At 44.1% G+C, this 18,951-nt stretch overlaps 1 protein-coding gene across 5 annotated transcripts in view; it reads right to left on the minus strand.

Annotated features, from left to right (window-relative positions):
• Positions 1 to 18,951, minus strand: part of RREB1 (ras responsive element binding protein 1) — a 125,310-nt gene that overhangs the window by 10,124 nt on the left and 96,235 nt on the right. For all 5 annotated transcript variants that reach the window (XM_064507067.1, XM_064507068.1, XM_026114837.2 and 2 more), the window contains 2 exons: positions 16,971 to 17,160; positions 12,403 to 15,136 (listed from right to left, as the gene is read on the minus strand). In XM_064507067.1, the coding sequence (XP_064363137.1) occupies positions 12,403 to 15,136; positions 16,971 to 17,160 (2,924 nt within the window). The remainder of the gene's footprint in view (positions 1 to 12,402; positions 15,137 to 16,970; positions 17,161 to 18,951) is intronic.

Raw genomic sequence — 18,951 nt, forward strand, 5'->3', positions numbered from 1 at the left:
GCCTATGGTTACTACCATCAGAGAAACGTCTGGGAACGACAGACAAAAAGACAAAACTGGAGCAGTGAAGTGGCTCTGAGGCACAAAGACCTCGAAGCGGCACCGGCAAAAAGCACCTACAACGGCTGCCATGGCCGTTCCCACTGGTGGGCCGGGAGCTGGGACTCGCCCCCAGCAAGGTGGGTCACATCTCCTGGCCAGCTGAGCCACCCCGGCGCTCAGCAAGATCAGGAATGCTGGAGCTGCTGTGAACATGCCCGTGAGCAACGCAGGCTAGACGGATCAAAGACGGACTGCAAGTGAAGCAAGGAGGGGTCATTAGGGAGCAGGGCCAGGACCGACGATGTCCTCTGTTATGATGGAGAGGAGTGCAGAGCATGAGGAGACTGAGATGGAGGGAGCTCCTACTTCACTGTCTGAAGCGTGGTATTTTGTGATCTCTTTGCTGCCCAAATGCAAGACAGAGGATGCAGAATCCATTGGCTTTTCAAACGGGAAGTATCGGGAGCAAAATAGAGGAAAATATGCATCAGTGGTACTCAGAAGGGAATTAGCTCAAGAAGAGCAAGCCAAAACTAGAAAGTCTTTTTTTTTTTTTTTTAATACCCAAGCACAACACCAACATCAACTTCTAAGTTCAACATGTATCGAAAGCACCCTCTCTGAATGATTTCCTTTCTTTCTCCTTATTTTTGTTAAGTTTTCCCTATCTTACTTCCAGTATTTCCAAAAAATCATTTTTCTTATAGTTTACTCCGCTTTCAGTGAATCACACCCAATCTCTATCCCCTTTTTACCTTCTGAATTTTCTTTCCACCATATGCTGGGCCTCTTCTCAGCTGTTACTCTGTCCCTGAGTGATTGACCCACAATTACATTTTTCTGTTCAAGAGAGATACAATCCACCACCACATAGGTGGTCTACAGATAAATGTCGTCACCTTACTAGCATATGTAAACTGACGAGGCTGACATCAAGAAAATGAAGTTTAAAACAACAGGCATTCATGAAGGGCAAGACCACTCTGGGCACCAAGTGCACAGATACGCACCTGCATATTCTCTTCCAAAACTGGCTCACCACCACAGAATGAACACATTAAAAATTCACATACAAATTTTTGGCAGGAATGTGTTAAAAGGTGTGCATGCTTGGGTAAGTGCTCTTCTTTCTTACCTGCACAAACTAGACCTGCTGTTTTTTTTCTTTCTTAAGAAAGAGTTTCACAGGCCCCTTAGGAAACTTCATGCACATCATAAAATGGCAGTTCCCAACTAGTTGAGCTACTCTGTGGTTAGCCCCAACCTGTATGGTTGGTTTCACAGCTGGTAAAAAAGCTATCTGCTTTGCACAAAACCAGACTATTTGGGGATGGGTGAGAAGCAACCCTGCTCTGCTGCAGACAAACTGGAATAGCAGCATGGGAGTCGGGAAGGTGTGCGGGAAACCCGATTGTCGCAGAGACAGCCACGTCTGGTCCCAGCTGGGATTTCTCCCAAACTGCAAGGCAAGTCTGGCACAGGCAACTACTCTATCCGCTCCAATGGAGTTTAGCCTTGCTTTGCACTACTGTTTTTCCAGCTTACCTGCGTAATACCTGCAGCAACACAAAACTTGGCTGGCTACACAGCTCTAGTACACTCGACCATACCTTACACTGGAAGGAGGATTTTGACTGAGCCTTCAGATGTGGGAAAACATCCCTCCAAACAGACCAAGCTCCACTCAGACTAGTAATTCTTGTTTCTAGAATTTATGGCTCCAGAATTTCACTAATTTACAATGCAGACAGAGCAACCACTTGCATCTAGGAGATGAGGAAGACAGGGTGCACGTGAAAGGCCTTCCATTTCTTAACTCCTTTCTATCTTCCACTTATTAAGATTGTAAAATGCTTTCCAACCTGTTTGTCATCCCACAAATATGTACACCTCAGACAGACAGTTTGGGTCCTAAAAGCCTACTTGCAAAGAATATTCCAAATAGTGCAATAGCAAGTCCAGAGGACAAGAGCAGAAAGCCCCTCTGCAAAAGCCCCTGCCCTTTTTTTTCTTTCCACTTTTTCAGCCACCAAACCTCAATTTAGGGGAAGGCTGGGAGCAGCATACACAACTTTGTCATAGATAACTCTGCTTTGTGTTATTCCTCTGAAGTTTCACAAGCAAGAGTGAGAAGGTGACACTATTTGATGATATCAAGTCTGACGCCAGCTTTGACACAAGAATCAAAGAACATAGAGCAAGGAACCGTGAAAGAGAGGGAAGAGACAACCAGGGATATAAGCAGATAAGGAGAAAGGCAACATGAAAAAACTGAATGAAGCTCAGCTGCTGCCTCTTAAATTTCTGGGAAAAAAATGAACTTCTCAGGAGAGATATTCATAAGCAAAATCTCAAGGTCTCCATCTTAGAATGCAACAACTTTTTCTCTTGCAAGAAAGAAACAACTATATACTTGTAGCCAAAATCATTTTTCCTCCAAACTGTGGAAAGAAAAGTCTATTTTGCTGAAGTCTATTTATAATTCAAGTTGTAGCTTTCAGTCAGCCTAGTCAGAACATCCTTCTTAATCTTTCAAAGGTGTCAAGAAAAAAAAAAAAGAAAGAGTAAATTACTTTGCTGCATACACTAACAAAATTATCAGTGGAGACACTGAACATGGAAAGTTTCTGATAAAAGAGCAGATACAGATCAAGGCGGGGAAGTTGCTGGTTTGATTTTGTTTTGGGTTTGGCTTTGGGGGGGGGCGGGGGGGGATGACTAAGATGGAATAGAGACCAGAGCTTGAGATGTTAAAAAGTTAATACATAAAATAGGGTGTTGCGGTGGAAATTATTTTGTGACTTTAAAGCAAGTGTTTATTGCCAAACATTCCTGAGATCCCAAGAGAAGTGTTAGAAAACCCATCACACAAATAATTCTCCAAACTGGCACATACAGAGCACTGGAAATGAATGTTATAGAAACAGTTGACACTATCGCTCAGATGAGCTAAACATTTACTATTTTCCCTATATTCACTGAAATAACCCTAGCTATTCTTATATTTTACAATGGGGGCAGCCTCCACTAGGTGGTAGCATTCTAGTAATTTTGGTACCTTTTCTTAACCACTCATACAACGAATAGCTTCTACTTCCACCTACAACTTGGAGAGCATCTTTCAAACTTGCAGAGGTACTTCACAAAAAAATGTTGTGTTATTTTTGTCCATTTTTACTAAAAACACACTAAATCCTACAATTCAGGCACCTTTATTACATCACACACACACAGTTAGATACCTCACTGACTCACATTTAGGAGGCTTCAGTCCTATCTGCAAGACCCTTGAAATTAATAAATCTGGGGAAAAAGGAGAAAAAACAATTCTGAAAAAAAGAGTTATTAAAGAAAATAGCTAGTTAAAACTAAAACCCAGATGGATAGCACCACACTGTTTGCCTTTGACCCAAGTTCTCATCTTTCGGTACCTTCAAGTGAGCAGCTCAGCTCCCTGTCACAAACAAAGCTGTTGAGGACTAGATCTGACTACACCGAGCTAGTGGAAATCTGCATTTGAACTGCGGAAAAAAAAGCCTAGAGACTGTCAGCCTACAGTGCATTGCACCATTGTGTATCAAAAAGGCAGTTTTATGCAGAGTTGGTAATACAGTCAGTAAGTTGTACATCTACTCAGTATTTTCTAAACAACAGCTCTAGCTCTCATGGTCAACTTTACGGCTCTTCCGTTTGCCACACACCCTAACGGCAAGCAACTCCTACCTTCCTGCGAGCCACGGCTCTGAAATCGCTATTAAACTTTGCCTGACAGAGAAAACATAGTTTCAAGCCCTTTGTCCTCTAGGAAATAACCACAAATGTAGTTCAGAGGTGCAGACTGCTAGAACAGCTTGAAAAACAAAAAGTCCTCCACTATAATCAGGGCTCACATGATTTCTGGACGGATCACAGGGTGGCAGATTTCTAGAGCAAAGATGAATTCTGCTAAACGCTAATCGGAAAATTCACTGTTAAGTATACTTACTTTGTAAATATTTGCCTAGTTAGCAGAGAGCAGCCATTTCTGAATCTCTCACATTAGGGGCAAGCCTCTTTAAGAAAGGGATCTTTCCTTGGGAAAGTGTCTCTCGGTATTACGTAACAGATAATCCCTTATCCCATTCCCATCCCACAGCTCTCCTCTCTCAACTATATTTTGTTGCAAGAAAGCAGCATTCAGAAAGCCCTAAAGAGACAAAGGCAGAGTTGCCTTAATGTGATGAAAACGGGCGATTCATTAAGTTGCTCCACAGTTTATTTCTAGTCCTCTCCTCTGGTACAAGCCTCCACCAGTCCAACCGCTGCTAGCCTCTTCTTCCAGGTGAGACCTTCTCCATTTATTTCAGGTACATTTGTCAGACTACTCTCTTTTGCCCCATGCAGCAAGGACGTGCACAAGCCCCATCACTTATGCAGACTCCCTGTCTCTGAATCCTATTCAAAACCACCATCCTGTTTTTTGTTTTGTTTTAAAACAAGACCAAAAGAAACCCTCTATAAACTTCTTCCCAAAGACACTCTATTCAATTACACTTCCTGTCTTACACCTCATCTTAAAGCTTTCCTCTTCGCTTAGTTTATGGTTGACCAAACACCATCCAAGCATCCCCCTTCTTTCCCCTCACTTTCGGCATACAGTGAAATCTGGACTATTATTCACTTCCAAGTACAGCCCTTGCGAGGACTCTGTATGTGAGCCTCAGCCACGCTATTCACCCACCTTTTAAAACTGGCACTAAAAGAGAAAAGACCCCGTTTTAAACTGAACCACAGTTTCAAATTGTAATTTCCTTCCACTGATCTTGAAATCCGTTTTTCTTGGACAATGGAGGGAGACCACAAGTCCAAAGCTGTTGAATGATTCTGGACTGTGATTAAACACCGCTTGGCAAAGCCTGTTAAAAACACTAAGCTGTGCTTTAAAATGTACATGGTAACTATAACAGTATAGGATCTGGGCTCCTTCCTTGCTTTCTAAGGCTGCTGTTTGAAGATAGAAAGCATTTGACAGCAAATCCAATTTCAACAGCATCTGTCCCTCAACGCCCTCCCAGGAGATATTGCCAACTCCACACCTCAGCTGCATCAATGTCCTCTTTTAGGCCCATACTGCAAGCCAGATCCGGGAACTGATCTAACAAATGCAGGTCCCTCCTCTTGCCCTTATCATTTTTTGGGCAGCTGGGTCAGTTACAGCTGTGGGGACGAACAGCCGGGAACAGGTCGAGCCAGTACAGCCAAGAAGCGCTTTGTATTATCCAACCGTGCCCCACGGTTCTGCCTGTGGGGGCAGGTCCAACCACCCTGACCAGCCCAACGCGGCTGAAGGCAAGCGCTAAGAACAACATTTATGTTCCAACAAAATCCTACCCATCCTCCGCGTCATGCCAGGGCTCTCCTGAGCAGCTTTGCAGGCGCTTTCGTTCTTGCTCCGCTGCTTAGCAGAGCTGCACCACAGTCCCTGCAACTGCAAAGAGAGTTTGCAGTAACCCCGATTAGAGCATTTTTGTTTCACTCTGTTGTAAAGGTTGAAGAAGAGGAGCATGTTTGGAGTCCTTTCCGCACACTTTTGTTCTGCGAGGGGATCATGTTATAACATGAATCTTCCTCCCTCATGCTGTAACCATCTGTTGTCTGCACAGGCAGGATCAACCCACGTGACACCCCAGATACCATGCTACAGCGCTGCGAAGGTAAGGGCTGTTAACATAGTAACAAGACAACCTCATCTCATCATGATAGGCAAGATCAAATATGTTGTAACATGTCTCCAGCATGGCAGATTTTAATGCCAGACTAGTACTGAGACCTGTATTACTACATTTGAATCACTGCAGTGCAACCTGCCATGTTAAAAAAAAGGGGGGGGAAGCCATGAAGACAGCAGATGTTCCCAAACAAATGGAAGTTTAAAAATATTAAAGGAAATACCTTGTGTATACTTTCGTGCAGTTTGATCAGCTGTTATACTGAGGCTGAGCGTAACAACTGATCTGTAGCTTTAACTATGCTGATGCACACAGCCAAGTTCTTGCTGCTTTTAGAATCATTACTTGAACAACTCTTTTATGAGACCTACTCAAACCGACACGACTCACTCTCTTCCTCCGAGGTGTGAACGCCTTACAACAATGGCTCCCTCGAGCAAACACTTTTCAGGCAAGGGACATGTACAACCATCTGCTGAGCTTCCTTCCCGGGTGTACTGCATTCAGACAGTACAAAGAAATACTGAGTTACTGTATTTGCCCTTAGCTCCATGTCAGCTTGTCCCTTCTGACTAACTGCCACTCTAAATGCCCCTAAAAGACCAAAATAAAGCCTTGCATGATCTAACAATGAACTCGCTTCTCTGCAAAACTCACAAAACTTCAGCAGGCAAAAAGATGGCAGATGAGCTTCAGGGCAGATAAATGTAAGGTAAAGTATCTCCAGAAAAATAATCTGAACCATGCCTATGTGATGCTGAATTTGGAACTGGCAGTTCCAATGCAGGCAAGAGATCTAGGAGCCAGCAATGACAGCTCGCCGACATCACTGGCTCAGCCTGCAGTAGCAGCCAAAATAGAGCCAAAAATGCTGGGAACCATCAGCAAGGGTACTGAGAACAAGCAAAAGGGTGACACTTTGCAGCTGTGTAAAGCCTCAGTGTGCCCTCATTTCAAGCTGTGTATGCATTTCTAGTCTCCGCATCTCAGGAAGGACCTAGTGGTGTTAGAGAAGGGCAGCCAAACCGATCCAAGCGATGGGGCAGCTGCCTTGGGAGGAGACACTAGAAAGGCTCAGGATCCTCATTTTGGAGGGCAGAAGACTAAGAAAGGGGGGCTGGGAAATCACCAAGGTTTATGAGTCATTAAGGCAGCAGAGAAGGTGAACACAGAACTGCTACTCACCAAATCCTGCAATACTACAGCTGAGGGGCACTCACTGAAACAAGCAGGGGATCGGCTTAAAACAGATTTTAAAAAGAATTTCTTTACACAGCAGATAGTGGACTCCTGGAGCCTGATGCCAGATGAGGTTGGAAGCAGACAGTATCAGCGGGTTCAAAAAGCTATTAGAGAGACTCTCAGACAACAGGTCTATAAATGATACTAAAGGAACAGGCAGGGATGTATCCCCTAACATCCAACCCTCTGCAGCAGTGGTGGATGCTGGTAGGGCATAAGAGGAGCCAGCTGACGGACATGGCCAGGCTCACAGCTTGTCCTAACCAGCATATCCCACTGATGCCACTGGAGACAGAGTACTTGGCTGGACAGACCACTGTGCTAAGGCAGCATGGCATTTCTTAAGCTTTACTTGTCTACAGCGTCCAGTCAGATTAAACACACCTTGGTCTTTTTATTCTGAACAATCTGAAAGAAAACTACCTGTGCTATCAGGAGATCCAGCATCCCTCTCTTTAGACCGGGGGGTAAGCCCGTTTCTTCTCAGGGAGCAGCTGGCAACTCAATGTTTATGCAAGAAGTGGCATTCACAGTTAGATTTCGTAGAAAAGAAGACACCACGTTTTTGACAGGGGAAGGGCTTCTGACCTGAAGCAGGAAAAATAATAGATTTACCTGTCCTCCTAAGGTGTGGTAAGAGACTTTGTGGGTTTGTTCCTTCCCTCCCTTACCTCCTTCCCTCCCCTTCTGAGACACCTGGTCATTAACCTCTAAGAACAACCTGTCACAACCCAAGTTTTGTCCTTTTCTGTTTCAATGGAAAAAGCCCCCTTGTTTCCCTGGTCAAAGGTGACCAGCTATGCTATTGCACATAACTTGCAATACGCTATTGCAAGCTCCTCAAAAACTGGCTCTCCTCTGAGATGCCTATCACACCTGCAAATTTGACGCAATTTCCATCAAAGCCAGAAGGCATCCTGTCATTGATTTTGGTGGAATCCAGTCCCACGTGCTGAAAAATCAATCACTTCCCTACAGGAGAAAGTTCTTCATGTCTGTAATTCATTTAAATGACTAAAATGAGGGAAGAGACCAAGTACAGGAGGAGCTGAAAGAAAAGCCAGCATCACGCAATGGAATGAGGAAAGCAGGCCTGCGAGATGTCTTTGTGACAAAGAAAGCGATCGTGAGGATGGTTATATGTAAAAGGAGATCAGCCCCTGTCAAACCTTCCCCCCTCACGCCCAAAATCCTTAAACACACACAACCTCCTCCCACCAAACAGCAGTCTCTCTTTGACATGATGCTGTGAGCGCTTTTCTCACTTTAACCTTCCACAAGTTGGTGCTGTTTCAATTAACATCTGAGGCTACAGGAGGGATTCCCCGCATCTCGCAAGTGCAAGAGACATATCTGAGAGGCTGCGTTTCTTTCTCATTTTCTTCCAGTGCCAACACAACTTTTAAAAAGTGTCAAGACATTGCTTTGTGTAGGCTCACAAGTCACTTTCTTTTCAGATGCCTACTAAGTCAACCATAAATTTATGGTTATGAATACCACCGCTTTCTGTACTTCTATGTGGCTTCATTCACAATGGAAATATAAAACACAACTTCCAAAATTGAGCAGAAATCCTTTAGCTCTGTGACAGCCCAATTCCTTTCCACATTTCTCTTCGAGCATGCAATGACAGGATTAGCTGGGGATTAATTACTTGAAACTCAGCCTGCATCTCAGCTCACAATTTTCTCATATTTTCAGGCTTTAAAACTTTCATGTCAACAAAATACTTGTTATACAGACCAGTACTTCAAACCGATAAGACATTCTTCTTTCTACATGTACATCCCGGTTGGAAGTCTTGAACCCCAACAGAAATCTTGTTTACTGTGCAAACTCCAACCCCCCTCCACTCTCACCCCCCTGTTACAGTGCTATTCCCAAATGGAAACCAGACTGCTTTCCAAAGCCTCAACTTTAAAGACACTAAAAAACAAAACAAAACAAAACACCCCCCCACACACACACAGAAAGGCAGTATTTCTAGCTCCTCATATTGTCCCTCTTGATGGCAACTGCTCTTCTGATAGAACATACTTACTCACTGGAAGGTAACCTAATCAGTTAAAGTGTAACGTGATTTTTTTTTTTATTAACTTTTTCTGCAAGAATGGTCATGGCTTGGATGAAAATACATCTGTGTCCGTATATTGATTCAGAACTAACTGTAAAATCTGGTTAGCAACACAGCAGGACTATTCTAGGCTGGACACTTCACAGAAGCCAAACCCTGAAGGGAGCTTTTTTAACATAAAATGGCATCTAAGCATTCAGAGTGTACAAAAAGACCATCCCTTAATACCCCTCAATTAACATCCCTCCTGCCACTGCAGTCCTGCTGGAAATGTATTATTACCATGGTAAGGACAAATGTTACAAAGTAAAGATCTCTACAGTTATATTTTGACTTAGGTCATATAAACAAAGAATATAAACTCTTCCACCTTTTTTACTCCCTGTTACGACTTGTGTCCTCCCATCAAAAGGGAACATACAAGTTAATGGGTTACGCGTAACTGTATTTCATTTATTTATTTATTTTTATAGATATCTTCTTGTCAATTTCATGTCTGTGTTAAGTATTTATTTTGCATGTTTGGCAAACCAATACGCATCTGTGATCTGGCAGCCTCTCTCTGAAGGTCTCCTCAAGTGATTTTCTGTGAACGGATTTAGGTTATTTACAAGTAAGTTAATGTTAGATACCACTGGGGTCAAAATAGACCATTGTTTTCATTTTATGTTAACCCTACTCTGATGTACATACTCTAAAAGGAGCAAAACTAACGGTATCATCTGCAGGACACATCCTTTTTGTTGCTCTTTACTTTGAGACAAGAATGAAAAAAGTCGAGAGCAGGAGAAAAAAGCAAAAAAAGGCAAAGTGAGCTGAACACAGAAGAGTAAAATAAACAATAAAGACATCAAGAGAAAGAAAGGTATTAAAAGCAAGTGTTTGAGCATGTTCAAACAAAACACAATTTTATACAGCATATAAAACCCAGCTATGCCAAATTCCCAGTGCCCCACTTGTGAGCTTGGCATGTATATGCTTTTCCGAGACTCCCAGCTATCCTGTTCACACCAGCATATCTCTCTGCCCAAGTCAGGGAACAGCCTTCAAGCCCAAACAGTAAAATTCTCATTTTCCCTTTGCAATACAACTAAGCGGACAGAATATTTTCCCGACTCCTTTTAAAAACCAGAGCTTTCTAACAAATCACTTCTCATTCAATAGGTGGGGGGAGAAGAAGTGTGTTGCGCTGTGGCTTTTCTACACCGTATATGTCTTTATCAGGAAATCAACTCACCCACCCCAGACACAAACCCAACAGACTGCTATCTCACAGCTGTCAAACCCCTCCTATGCCACCTTACAGCCATCATGGCACCACAGGGCTCGCTCTATCTGAATGCATCCCAGTGCTTGCTTTGGCACCACCCTTCTGGCGTAAACCTCCTCTGCCTTCCTATCTTACCCTTCCCTGTCCCCTCCAGTAAATCTCATATACGCTGCTGCTGCACGGGAGCTGCTGCAAACTACTAATTTAGAAGCAGAGTGCAAGCATCACCTAAAAGGACATGCCCCAAGGACAGGCAAAGTTTGCTGTGGGCTGGTTCTCCAGCAAAAAGACTCCCTCAACGCTGCTCTGATGACGATCAGAAAGAGCTCGGCATCAGCGTTGCCAGAGCACACCAACCTGAATCTGAACTGCTTATTGCAGTTGCCATAGCATCACCAAAATCTGTATCTGCACTGAGGCTCCAACCCGGCCACTGCTGCGGTGGCTCACTTTCCCCTGGGCATTGCAGCGCAGGCTTTCTGAAAAGATGGTCTCTCCTTCCAAGCCCAGTGGCGACAGAGGAGACAAGTTCTACTGGTATAACTCATGACTGAGTGCGTTTTTCCTGTCTTCATGAAGAGTCTACATCAGTGCTGCTACCTTGGAAGCCTGCCATCCACAAGCAGGTCAAACCCCTTAGTCCGGCAAAGTCTCTCTCTATTGTTTTCTGCCCCATGAACAGACTGCTGCCTTCTTCAGTAACTATATATTTTTTTGGAGGGTAGGGAATTAGAAAACAATTGATCCAAATAAAGAGCTCTCCTTCACCACTGAAAGTAAACTGTATGCTTAACAACATGAAATAATTTGGTCTGTGCAGGCCAGGAAACAATAGCCTCACTGTTGCACTGATACCTTGCAAGTTATGTCCTCATGTCACCCAAAGCAAACTGTGATAGGGACTGCTCTACAGCTCAGATTCCCTTTAAATCTCTTAGCTAACATCTTTTACCTCTCCAGTTTTCCCTTTTCAACAGAAGCACATGAATGAGTTGCTTCATAAAACCTCAATTCCTCCAAAAAAATAATCTTATCTCTTATGAGGCTGTACTCAATTCCCAGAAGTTTCTTACAAATATCCCTGACTTTTATTCTTTATGCCAGAAGTTGAGATTTCATAATGAAGAGATAAATAGAGAAGAACCACGACTGACTTAAAGAGGTGCAATAAAAAGTAGAGCTTTGCTCTCTTTCTTTCTCTCCTGAAGCAGGATGAGAATCTGCTAATTTATTATAATGTGGGTAAAAAAAGGAGCAAACTTGAAATCAGCACAGTATTCAATGCAGTATTTCCTTTATATCAAAGAATGAAAAATAACCCCAAACTTAAAATAACCTCCCCATTCCTCCTTTTCATTTACACCAGGTTTGAGCGTAGTTACAGTGGCACAATATTAAAGATTGCATACACATCTTCATGCCTTAGGGCATAAGCCCACCTTCAGTTGTCTAACATTAAGAAACACCTCCTAGAGGCAAGCTACTATGTAACGTTCAGGATAATACTTCCTGCATCCTCCTTCTTTGATCTGTCAAATAAAAGCTATCGCAAGAAAAAAAATGCTAAACACTACATTATTTTCTTTTCCTTCCACAATTCTATACTTATTTGCTCTCATTTTTATGGATCTTTATATCATTACTGAAGTAGACAAACAGCCACTGGAAGCAGCCAAACCAAGCACATAAGGTACAATGAAATATTCAACACACACGTTCACCTTCAAGATAAGACAAAAATAATAGAAAAACTGAAACCAAATTCTTTTCCCAGCTATGCTAAGTAACTCCACTCCACTGAAGCCAAATGAGTTTTAGCAGGTTTGCCCTAACACAGTTTGCCCCCTTGACACACAAAAGCACAGATAATACTCCATCACTGAAAAATTAAACACCACCACGATACAACAGGAACTGCTGACGATTTGCAAAATAGCGAAGAATACTATTCAGGCATCAGAGAGAGGACAAGAAAGGAAGAAGGGACTATTCCTCCACGTGGAGGCCCTTTCACAAGGAAAATCCTCAGAGGCTACAATCTACTTTACAGCACAAGGCTGCCTTACCTGTGTGAGTGAGCATGTGCCGCTGCAGGGAACTTGCCCATGGAAAGACACGAGGACAGTAAGGACAGGGCATTTTTTGCAGGCAGTCTGAGTAAGCATTCCTCTTCCCTCTCAGCAGCTTATCTTCAGCAGTTTCCTTCTCATCCTCACTTGTTCCATTTCTGCCACTTTCTTCCTTGAAATTGTCAGTGGACTGCAGAAACGGGCTAAATTTATTAGTGTCTGTGGTAGCCAACATCTTCTCTATGCTGGCAAACTCCCCACTTGACTCCAGATCCACACCACTGCTAAGTTTAGGCTTATTTTTTGTTCCTTTCTTCCTACCTCTTTTCTTAGCCAACCCAGCATCGGCAATGGGAGACTTTTCTGGATCACATGCCTGAGTCAGGTCACTGGGAAGGCTGGAGTCTTTCTGAACGGCGGTCACGATTGTCACTTTTGCTTTGGCGTTCCCTGATTTATCACACCCAGTGGAGCTGCTCGCTGCCTTGGGACTGGCGTCTGCAGCCTCCGTTTTCAGCAAAGCAGGAGCAGAAGACACAGATGAAATGATCTGTGCAATGGAGGCCAGCGGTGGCAGCTCTTTAGTTACTGCAGGCTTTGGCAAGAGAGGTGGTGGTGGCTTAGGCCTCAAGGGTCTCAGCAAGGCAGAATTGCCAAGGAGAGCTGGGGAAATGATCGGGACAGTCAAATGCAATGAACTTTTCAGTGGCTGGGAATGTCTGACAGCCCTGTTTTTCTCTGGGTTCCCATTGGCACCGAAGGCCAGCGGGCACTGCTGACAGTTATAGGCTTTATCACTATTTCCAGAAGAAGCCAGCTCTTGTTTCCTGGCTTCACTTGGGACATCATCTTTATCTTTCTTCAGGGCTTTGGGGATGGACAGGTCGATGGGCTCCATGGAACAGTCATAGAGGGACAAGGGAGAAGAGCCAAACAGGTTCTCCTGCTTTACTTGCACAGCACTCAGGCTTTTGTTCTTCTGAGAGAAATCCAAGGGCTCATCAAAATCCATTGGAAAGTTGCCTGCAGGCTCACGTTTGATGGGAACGTGAGATGGTGCCCCAAGCAAGAAGCCATTTTGTGGCTCCAGGAAAGGCGTGATGGGCTTGCGGTCCATGTAAGTGCTGTCATCCAATAAAGGAGGGTCTGTCTGGCTCTCCTGAGCGCTGCAGTCCACTGCCAAGATATAATTCTCTATCTCCCTTTCTTGCACATGCAAGTGCTGCTTGAGGATATGGTGAATGCAGTTCCTCTTGGCTGAAAAGGCAGTGCCACACTCCTTGCACTCAAAGGGTTTCTTCTTCTGGCAGCCACTGTGTGTCCTCATGTGGATACGGAGGGCCCGATAATGCTTCAGGTCCTCACCACACAGCTTGCACACGGTGTCGGGGGAGCAGAAAGCATCCACCATCTCTGCAGCATTGCTGGTGACGTATTCAATGTTCTTCTCTATATCCTTCCTGGTCACTTTGAGGTGCTTCTTTCGCAGGTGCCTCTCGCAATTGGCTTTCACTGTGAATGGGTAGTGGCAGATTTTACATATGTACGGCCTCTCCCCGCTGTGCGTCCGCAGGTGCCGGATCAGCGCTGCCTTGTCAGCTGCAATGTAGTCACAGATGTTGCATTGGTATGGGGAAATACCCAAGTGAGAGCGGATGTGAGCCCTCAGGACGCCAGAGAAGGCAAACACCTGGTCACAGAATCGGCATGGGTACAAAACTTTCCTCATGGTCGGGGCTTTCTTGTTTGCTGCCCCCCCAATAATGGCTTTGAGGTCCCCTTCTGTCACCTCCTGCTTGATCTTGGCTTCCATGCTCAGAGGCAGAAGAGCTTCAATGATGCTGTCCTGCTCCAGCTGTGTCTTCATCTCGTGCTGAGTTAAAGGCTCTACTTTTGGTTGGAGGAGCAACTGCGAAGGACTCAATTTGGCTCCTGGATGGGGGTGAGAGTTGGAGGAGGAATCCACCGAGTTCTTGATCAGCCTCAGAGGGGGTGGTGGGAGGCTTGGGCTGATGCAGCCAGGCGAGGCTTGCTGGGCACTGATGAGGGGAGGAGGCGTAGAGGTCGCGACGACCGTTCGGGGCGTTACTAAAGGCTTTGGCTTCAGTGGTGGCATATGCTTGAAAATGGACTGCACAGGGACAGAAGGTGCCTTAGAAAGTGGAGGAAGACTGATCTGAGGAGGAGCGGAAGAAGCCATCTTCAAGATCTGCTGAATGTCAGCCAGCTCAATAGCAGACTCATTGGAGATGGGTTTTACCACAATACTGCTGTCAGGCTGGATGATAAAACCCTTCTGGAACGGCTGCAGTGAGAGGAGCTTTATGTTCTCTTTTGTAGGGGGAAGGACTGAAAATGACCCTCCCATAGAGGCAGCTTCCAGAGGAGAGAGGCTGAGCAGGCCAGCGCTGCCGGGTTCCTGAGGTAGGTTACTCTTCAGTGCTCTGAGCCGCATTTCTTGGACCTCATCTTGCGTATCGTCCTCCTGCTTGACAGGCTTGATGTCTTTGGTGTACTGTAGGCCCAAGGATGCCATGAAGGCTTTCTGGTCTGGGTTCTCACCAGGTGGGGTTGCGGACTGTGGCTTGTGCTTGTCTTTTCCCTGATCCACCACGTGGGTTTCTGTGTGCAGTTTGAGTGCCGATAGCATGGGGAATGCCTTGTTACACGTCTCGCAAATATATCGATGGAATTCGCTGATGCACCTTCGCAAATTCGTTTCACACCAGACCTACAAGATATGCAAAAATAAGGTAGTCAGCCTTAAGATTTAGACATCTCAAACTAGCAAAGACATTGCATGCTGCTGCAAAAGAAAACAGCTTCACTCTGTCCTTTACTGCCCAAGTTGAGGAGTTTAGAGGAATCGCCACCCATCTGGCATGGAGGTGGGCATTCCTGCTCCATAACTTTCAGCCAGCCAAGTTGTGTACACAAATTAAGGGCTGAGTTTCCAAAAGTTCCCTTCTATAGGGGCAAACTCCTTCAGAGGGCTATGCGGAGTCCTATTCAAATACATTTCTGCCCTGAACTGCCCTTCCAGAAATCTCTCTCTCCTCACTGGAGGACAGGAGCCTCAGCAGACTGTCCAGCAAGCTTGAGTAAGTTGGACAATAAGACTATCTTCTTTATTGCTACAAAGAAAATAGAAGGAAAGCAAACAGAAGCATCTGAGAAAGCAAAACGAACCAAGGACAACTCTCCCCAAAAACAAGAAACCAAAAGCAAAGCCAAAACCTTATAGGCTTCTGTTTAGTGAAGTCTAATTATATTTCTTCTCACAAGCAAAATACTAATCTTCACGAATGGATTTTATACCTGTTCCTGAAAACGATCATGGATCCAAACGCTGCATTTACGTGTTACCCAGATAGCTCATATGCTGTAAAGGTTCTGCATCAAAGCAGAGCACAAGCGATAATTTAAGTTGAGGGCTGGCAGGATCTCTATATACTCTACACAGTTTGTTGAGACACTTCGTAGGTCTCGCCTCACAGTGGAAGCAGAATTATATTACAAAAAAGAAAAGCAACAACATTTAACCTTTAATGGCTGCCACTAATTACAAATGAAACAAAACCAAGTTGTTAAAAAATGTCTTCTCTTTTCCTGAATGTATTTTTTTCCATCGAAATTCTGTTATAGTTACAGAATGACTTATATGCTCTCCTGTAGCAGTGAAAAGCTTCAGGTATAGCACCTCACAGCCAAAAGAGCTAGAAATGCTTTAATTCAAGGAGAGTAAGAAAAGCATAGATTCCGAATAAGGATAGTCCTGCTGGACTGTGTTGTTGATCTTTCCTTTTTTTTTTTTTCTTTCTTTTTTTTTTTTCCCCCTAAATCAATAAGCAGTTTCATCCAGACTTCTAATAACTAAGGCAGGCAAGGTTCTACAAACCGAGGGAGGAACAATATCAATCATCCAATACAGAACTTTACAGTCTCAGAATATATTTACAGACTGCCCCCACTGCCTTGCCCCAGCCACTTCCCCACAAAGATGCAAAACTTTCAGACCTTGTGCAAGGCATTTAGTGGAAAGGTGTTTGGGGCACAGATTTGTGAAGCAGACAGTCACTAAAGAGATCACCATTTAGTTAAGTAAGGTGACTTCCCAAAGTTTGACAATAAAATCTTTCACACCGCAGCTACATCCTTTCTACAGTAAATTAAAGTAAATAATGCCTTCCCTACCATGAGTCCTCTTTCTAAGTTTTAGATGTAGGATGCTTTTGGGAAGGAAGGAGCTAATGGGTAGGCTGGGAGGGTCAAGGATCTAACAACACAGACATCTTCCTTTAAAGTATTTTTATAGACCTTTATGACAATAGCTATCCACTAGGATGCTCAAAACCCCCTTCAAACACTCTTTAGATGAAAAAAGAAAAAAAGGAGGAGGGAAATGTTTGAAGTGTAGGCAGACACTACCATAGTAGTAACACTATGTGCTTTCACAGAATACTCTATATCCAGGTTCTGCCTCACCTAAGACAAATCTTTCAATGGATTCGGAAGATATGCACTGCATCATCTGGTATCTTAAAACTGTTAAGAACAAAGAGTACCTGAGAAATGCGGGGGAACTTCCTACAGGAGAAGTCCGTGAATCCCAAATCATGGAAGCCTGCTGGGATCGAAGGATTGTTCTGAATGAAAGGCTTTCCCGTGGGGTCTCTGGGAAGCTGCTTATGGATAACTGCATTATGGCGCAGTAAGCCCCGATGAGTACGAAAGGTAATACAACAGATGTCACACCTGGAAAGGAAAGGAATAAAATGACTTACTGACTGCTCTAAGTTTAAGAACATTTTTCTCGCATTAGGCCAGCCTCCTTCCTCTCACCCCACGATACCAGGAACCTGCTAAATGCAGAACGGAGCCACAGCGTGTCAAAACCCTGTCACCACAGAAAGGCCATTTTAATCATAGGCACTTTTTACCAGTTACTAACTATTAAGTTCATTGGAAGTTCAGAGAATACAGCACAAGAGAACTGAGTATCACATGTCGGCAGAGAGTGAAATAAGAGCTGAGATCGCAGCGTTTTGACAATCTTCCCACTTTTTGACATAAAATACTTCATTGGCTTTGCACCATTTTATTTTCCTGAATTTTTACTAAAAATTATTATTAAAATAAAAGAGATTAAAAAATTCAGTGACAGGGAAAGGCTAAATCAGACCTAAATAGCAAGCAGCTGCAAAAGTGTAAACACCGCCTTTTAAAATCACTGCTCGAAACATGCTACTGCACTCAACTCAAATGTATGCATTTGCTTCAAATGCTTATACTATATTTCCCTTCCATAAACTTTCACTGACGTTTCTTAAAGCTGTTAGGAGTAGTATACTTTCTTTAAAAGAAAAAAATGTACTAGTGCTCTTTCCTCGCCGCAGTGAAGTGGAGGCAGGTCAGAGGAGAAACACCTGAAACAAGTTCAACATTTATGATACTTCTACACCCCCTGCATAGCCAGTGCATCCCAAAGATAAATGCAGGAGCAATGTCTTATCATATCCACACTTTATGGCTACGATTTCTTGTGTTGCTTCAGTTCTCACTCCAAATTCAGCTAAGCGAGAATTTGTTACATAAAGCAAACTTACATTAAGAAAAAAAAAAAATCAAAGGTGTTGTAAACATAGCTATGCTACGGGCAATAAGGACTGCACAGCCACATCTGGCCAACGTGTCAGCAATCAAGGCTGTCACCTTTTGGACATCTGGGGTCTCAGCCCTGCGTCGTGACAGAGCTCCCAACCCAGCGCTGAAGGGTCACGTCCGCTCCCGACTCGGCAAGCCGCTCCAGCAAGTGGCACACCATTTCACTCAAAACGGGTCCCTGTGGCTATGGCTCCCATTTTTAACTAAAGCATGGGTTTCCCAGAAGCAAACACCAGGGAACGCAAAGTAGTTTGATTTTGCCAGTGAGTATTATCTGCACTAGGAGTTTTTCACAGGTCTGCGCTGCCTCCCGCCTTTCGCTCTCCCCATACCGCTGTCGCCCTCCCTGTCAAGGAAAAGGACATGTGCCTACTCATTAAAAAAACATCCTGCAATTAGAAACGTCTTCTGACAAAATCCTGAAGCAACCCCCTCCCTGTCCTGTCCCTAACAAACTCCCATTGTTGTCCTTTTTATCACAACATAAACTTCCACAGACCTTTTTTAATTCCCTGAAAATGAAGAGATAACCAAGTCACTCGCACAGCAATTGGATTCTCAGTCTCTGAGCGGTGAAAGACACAAGTGTGAAGTATATGTAACACTGCCTTTGTTATCACGGTACACAGAAGGCTGGGACATAAATATTATGCTCTGGAGCTTTAATCTGCTTTATCTCCCCTGTCAATTCACTTGCATCCTACCTTTATAATTATTGCCAGCATACTGCCTGTGTTCCATTAAATACAGAACCAAAGCCATTTACAAAGCAAATGTTTACTTAAAGAGAGCTGCTAAACGTGACGGCAATCTTTGGTCACTGTCGGGGAATGCCAACAGGCAGCACTCGCTTGGTGCCCGGATTTGCAGCTCTCCTCCAGC

The sequence above is a fragment of the Dromaius novaehollandiae genome, chromosome 2 (genome assembly GCF_036370855.1).
Source record: "Dromaius novaehollandiae isolate bDroNov1 chromosome 2, bDroNov1.hap1, whole genome shotgun sequence".
NCBI lineage: Eukaryota > Metazoa > Chordata > Aves > Casuariiformes > Dromaiidae > Dromaius > Dromaius novaehollandiae.